General features: G+C 45.1%; 1 protein-coding gene across 2 annotated transcripts; it reads left to right on the plus strand.

The window, feature by feature from the left end:
- Positions 1 to 778: 778 nt before the first annotated feature.
- Positions 779 to 2697, plus strand: LOC147639703 (uncharacterized). 2 transcript variants are annotated; one of them, XM_086772961.1, is made up of 4 exons: positions 779 to 938; positions 1462 to 1743; positions 1887 to 1953; positions 2084 to 2697. In XM_086772961.1, exons 2-4 carry the CDS (start codon positions 1559 to 1561, stop codon positions 2345 to 2347), a joined length of 516 nt encoding a protein of 171 aa, XP_086629087.1. In that variant the 5' UTR covers positions 779 to 938; positions 1462 to 1558; the 3' UTR covers positions 2348 to 2697. The 2 variants fall into 2 exon arrangements, with proteins under 2 accessions (XP_086629087.1, XP_086629094.1); XM_086772968.1 differs by having other exon boundaries at positions 1887 to 1948; positions 2084 to 2223.
- Positions 2698 to 4797: the final 2100 nt, after the last annotated feature.

The following is a 4797-nucleotide window of genomic DNA, read 5'->3' on the forward strand; positions in this document are numbered from 1 at the left end:
CTCCCCCCAACTCAAAATTGAGCTTCTCATTCCATTGGTTGTTAATTATCTCTTCACTACATGGAACTACAGTGTGATGAAAAATTATCTCCTACCAAGATAAGGGAACATGATGTTGCACTTACATGAGAGAGAGAGAGAGAGAGAGAGAGAGAGAGAGAGAGTAAAGTAGTGGTTGCAACCTTCAAGTGTGCTTTGATACTAGAACACTCATAGGGGTGTGTGTGTGTGTGTTTCTCAATTGTTTTTCAAAGGAGGTGATGCTTTTTAGTTTGCCTTTGTAAAATGTAGAACTAGGTCGAAATTGTAAAATTTTCCCTTTTCCTCCCATTTTCCCTCAAACCTTTAGGGACAACGTATACTAGGGAACAAATCCCTCTTGTTTGCCCATCCTCTATCATCCCCTCCCCCTCCTTCCTCGCCTTTCTCTCTCTCTCTCTCTCTCTCTCTCTCTCTCCCCCATTAATGTTTTTTGGGCTTAGAGAACGCTTAAAATAATTGGTTACAAAAAAGAAAATCTCATTTTAATAAGTGTCCCTCTCTCTCTCTAGCCTCTGCTGAGAGAGAGAGAGAGAGAGACAGAGAGAGAGAGAGTCCTACTTCAACGTCACGAGTTTCGTGCCGTATCCTACCCCCCCTCCCAGTTTTCCAAACTTGCCTTTCAAGATCTCCGACAGAATCCCACACGCTCGCCCTTTCGCTGGCACACCGGGTTGCTGCCCATTAGCTGTTCTGGAGAGAAAAAGGTGAACCCCTCCTTTTTTTAATTGTCCTCCCCACTGCGAACCTCCTTGTTCAGTGTGCCCCTCCGCCTTCTTCATCGAATTTGTACCCTTTACCACATCAAGCTGGCGAGCTCTGTGGGTTATCTCTTCTTCTTCTTCTTCTTCTTCTTCTTCTCAGATGTTCGTCACCAAGGCCGGGCTCTGAACGCGCAGGTATTATACCCCTCTTGTTCAGGATTAGTTTTGTGCGTGCGTGTGTGTGTGTGTGTGTGAGAGAGAGAGAGAGAGAGAGAGAGAGAGAGAGAGAGAGAGTCCTGGATAATGGCTAGTGGTTGTAGCGGGTGTGCGTGAGAGATGTTGATAAATGGTCCCAATTCACAGGAGTGAAGGTTAGGGTGTGTGTGTGTGTGTGTTTTCCTCCTCCTCTTCTGCTTCAAGGTGGTGTAAGGTCTAGTGCTGCCTGTAATAATTTATCACCTCTCCATGAGGGGCTGTCAAGACAAGTATGTGCATGTGTGTGCTGGTAGGATCTACAACTGCAGATGTAGCCTGTCTTAAGAAAGGGATGTCAGATAAGCATGAGCGTGTGTGTGTGTATGTGTGAGAGAGAGAGAGAGAGAGAGAGAGAGAGAGAGTGGGGGCGTTGGGAAGGAATTACACAGTATCTGCATATGTAATTGAGCCTCTGCCCTATGGTGTTTGCTTCCCTCATACGCCTCATGGCTTTCTTCTGCAGGGTTGTTTGCCACCAAAGAGAACGATTTTCCCCTCAGCTCTCTCAGGGCGGCATTCAAACCATCAAACTGGATTCCTGCATCAGAAGCCTTGGGTTTATGCCGCATCTTGTGGCTTTGAGCTTGAATGAGGCTGAATCAGAGATGAACGATTGTGGAAACCTCAGATCCCTTTTTCAAGGGGAGGGGGCAGATGAGAAAGTCATATGCCCGAAGCCTGAGAGAGTTACTGCCATGACCACCTCATCTGCTGAAGTCCTCAAGCCCATCCAGCAACGGCGAAGGTATTTCTGTAATTTTTGAGAAATACTTGCCAGATACTTTTGTAACATGGTTGTTCATTTGAGTTTTAGTGGTCAAGTACTTTTGGAAATTTTTCTTGTTTTGTTCTTGTGTTTATGGTTTATCACTTCACATATATGTGTAGCATGTCACCAGTAGCACTGGATGGTGGTGAAGCAGGCCATGAGATCTTGGAGATTATTCTGAGTAAGGTGTGCTTTTGAAATAACTCTTGGAAATTTTTTATGCTGTGAAGAACCAGGTTTCTAACCTGTTTTTTTTGTTTTGTTTTGTTTTTTCGGGGGGGGGGGGGGGGGGGGGGGGGTAATGCTCTATGTGCAGAATTCTTCTCCAAGTTTTGAATGTTCTCCCCCTTACTTTTCTGGCTCTCCTCCCTGTCGAGCTAGCAACCCTCTGGTGCGTGATGCAGAGTTTTCACGCCCGAGGCATCCTCTCTCACCAGTCGTGAACTCACAAGCTAAGGGTTCCACCGGGCCATCCTTTCGAGCAAGTCCTTCTGTTCGAATAGAGGGATTTGATTGTTCTGGGCGCGGATTTGAGTGTACAGGTCGAGATACGCGACGCCGAGTGCCTGCCTTTGGCTAACTAACCCCAAATGAGTGTCAAGGCCATCTTGGTAAAATGTGCAGTTTTAGTACCTGTGGTCTTGCTGTAGATGCCTGTATTTATGAGTGATATACTTACTTGACCGAACTTTGAGAGCAGCCGTTAACAATTTTATTCGAGAGATTGATTTCTTTCCATGAGTGTAGGGTAATCCCATCTCTGATCTCTGCTCTTGGTTTGAACTGAGAGTAGGGGCAAGGGTTCCATGACACTTCTTTCCTGAACTTGGGATGAAAAGACTGGGAAGCCTGAGTCACTTCGGACCTAATTCTTACTGCCAATTTTTGTACAGAGGTAATTTTGTAATATATTTAAAAACAGATTGGGCTGTTTGAGCTGCAGGTTGCTACTTGTATTGTTGCTGGAATCTTCCATTTCAGCAAAGAGGCTGTTGTGCATGATATTTAGAAATTCTACCACTGAGCCCTCATTATTTCCGGAAGGGAAGGTTTTAAGCCAACTGTAATTTGAAGGGAAGGATTGCAAGTGATGTCATTTATGAAGAGTGAATGAGAGGATTTTTTGTGAGGTTTGAGTGAAAGGAATGGGAGTGTATAGTTGACAAGCTTGGCCTATGGAAAGGAAAATTTGAGCTGGAGTTCCCCCGCTGTAGCCTGTGCCTGTCCTTGCCGTTGCCACCTCTCCTGTGCTGCTCGCCCCTCTACCCCCTTGTACAGCCTGCCATTCTTAGCTCCGCCCCCAGTCCCTCCTGTGTGCTAATCTGCCCTCCTCTTCTGCTTGCTCCGCCCCCACCACCCCACCCCCCCCACCCCCCTCCTTCCTTCCCTTTGCCTTCTGTTGTGCTGCTGCCCCCACCTTCCCCTTGTGCTGCCCGCCTCCTTGTTTGATCTCCTTGTTCGACGCCCCTTCCCTAGAAGCTTGCCATGTGCTAGTGGATACTGCCCTGCATACAACCACCTCAAGTATTGGGCAACTTAGCATGGAGCTTAAGAGCTAGCACCACCACACTTGTAGTCATTGATGTCTCCATGGGCTAGACACCTTGATTATATACCCTCCAAGAAGTGCTTTTTCTTCTGAAGCAGGGTATAAAAATCTTACCCTCGAAAAGAGGCACAGTTTTGAAAGATATACTAGTGTGCCTTTCAATCTCTTCATCACAAAGAATTAGAGGTTTAATATGAGCTTTTCACATGAAATTTTGGGGTTGCCCTTGAAATTTGGGGGCCGACCTTGACTAGATCCCATTCTTCTTGGGGTAGACACCAGAGCTTGGAGTGAGGCGCAACAAAAGCTATGTACCCTCTGTAAGTTAAAGAACTGTCAAACAGGCAATTGTCACTCATGTCAATGCGTATTTCATGCCCTGGTTTCCACATTTTCTAGGCTAGTACCCAACATATCTATGCATAGGATGCAATATATAGATAGACATGAGTGTCAATTGTGTTTGTCAACCCTTTTCCGCATGAGTTTGTAGATATGCTTAGTAGCCAATGCGTCTATCATGCAGCATGCGCACGCACATGTAGACACATACATGCACACTTGTGAATGCTCACACACAAGCATTCACACACAATGGACGCGTTTGATCATGAGTTAAACCGATGAGTAGAATTTTGTGCAAAGCTTCTTGGTAGGCATTTGACTTTTTAAATTTCATGAAAGAAGATTGTTTTGATAAGTAATGTGGCTAACAAATTCGACTAACAGATTTTTAATCGCAGTGAGAAGCGTACACCATTTTGTGTTTGTGATGATTATAATCGCCAAGAGCATTAAAACAGTACAAGCTTATTGTTACTTATGACAAAAAAAAGTGTTCCGAAATTGTCATAAAAGTTTTAAAACTAAAAACTCTCTTTACACGAGCATCTCTCAATATCTTATTAGGTGAAAGCTAATATCATTACACCTTTAATGGATACCAAGCTTCACAACACAATCGTACAAAGCTCCACTATATATATTGATTGTCATATGAAGTGTTGGAATCCCCAAGGCTAGAACCTTTGCCTAGTGCAATTATTTAAGGTGATAGATGTCATGTGAGGTTCAGATGTCAGTTTAATAATAGATGTGAGGTGCAGTTGTCACGTTATTATTAAATGAGTAGGTTGAGTGGATAGCTTGTGGATCTAGTGTGGTCTCTCTTTCTCTCTCCGTCATCCATTTCGCCACCGCCCTCTCAAAACATGACACTCTAAAACCAACAATGGAAGGCAATCTTCCTCGTTGCCCGTTGCAGTGCTCAGCAAGCCAGAGGTACGGTGACTATATCCAAGTAGCTGCAGCACTTGAGGCGGTTATAGGAGACCACCTGCTGTCTTACAGACGAGCAACGGTCCAACGCAGTGCATATGACTGTAACAGCCTGCTTTCACGAAGGTTGTGCTCCAACAGCAGAGAGCAGAGAGCCGCGACTGCCCAACTAACCCACAGCATAACTCACAACAGCGAGGAAG

Source organism: Cibotium barometz, chromosome 3, assembly GCF_041138505.1.
Source record: "Cibotium barometz isolate CiBa-2024 chromosome 3, ASM4113850v1, whole genome shotgun sequence".
NCBI classification, from domain to species: domain Eukaryota; kingdom Viridiplantae; phylum Streptophyta; class Polypodiopsida; order Cyatheales; family Cibotiaceae; genus Cibotium; species Cibotium barometz.

Excerpts from the sequence above, each read along its gene's own strand:
- LOC147639703 (XM_086772961.1), top strand. The coding sequence starts at position 1,559 with ATGCCGCATCTTGTGGCTTTGAGCTTGAATGAGGCTGAATCAGAGATG. Across the intron at positions 1,744-1,886 it reads CCCATCCAGCAACGGCGAAG|CATGTCACCAGTAGCACTGG; the intron begins GTATTTCTGTAA and ends ATATATGTGTAG. Across the intron at positions 1,954-2,083 it reads TGGAGATTATTCTGAGTAAG|AATTCTTCTCCAAGTTTTGA; the intron begins GTGTGCTTTTGA and ends CTCTATGTGCAG.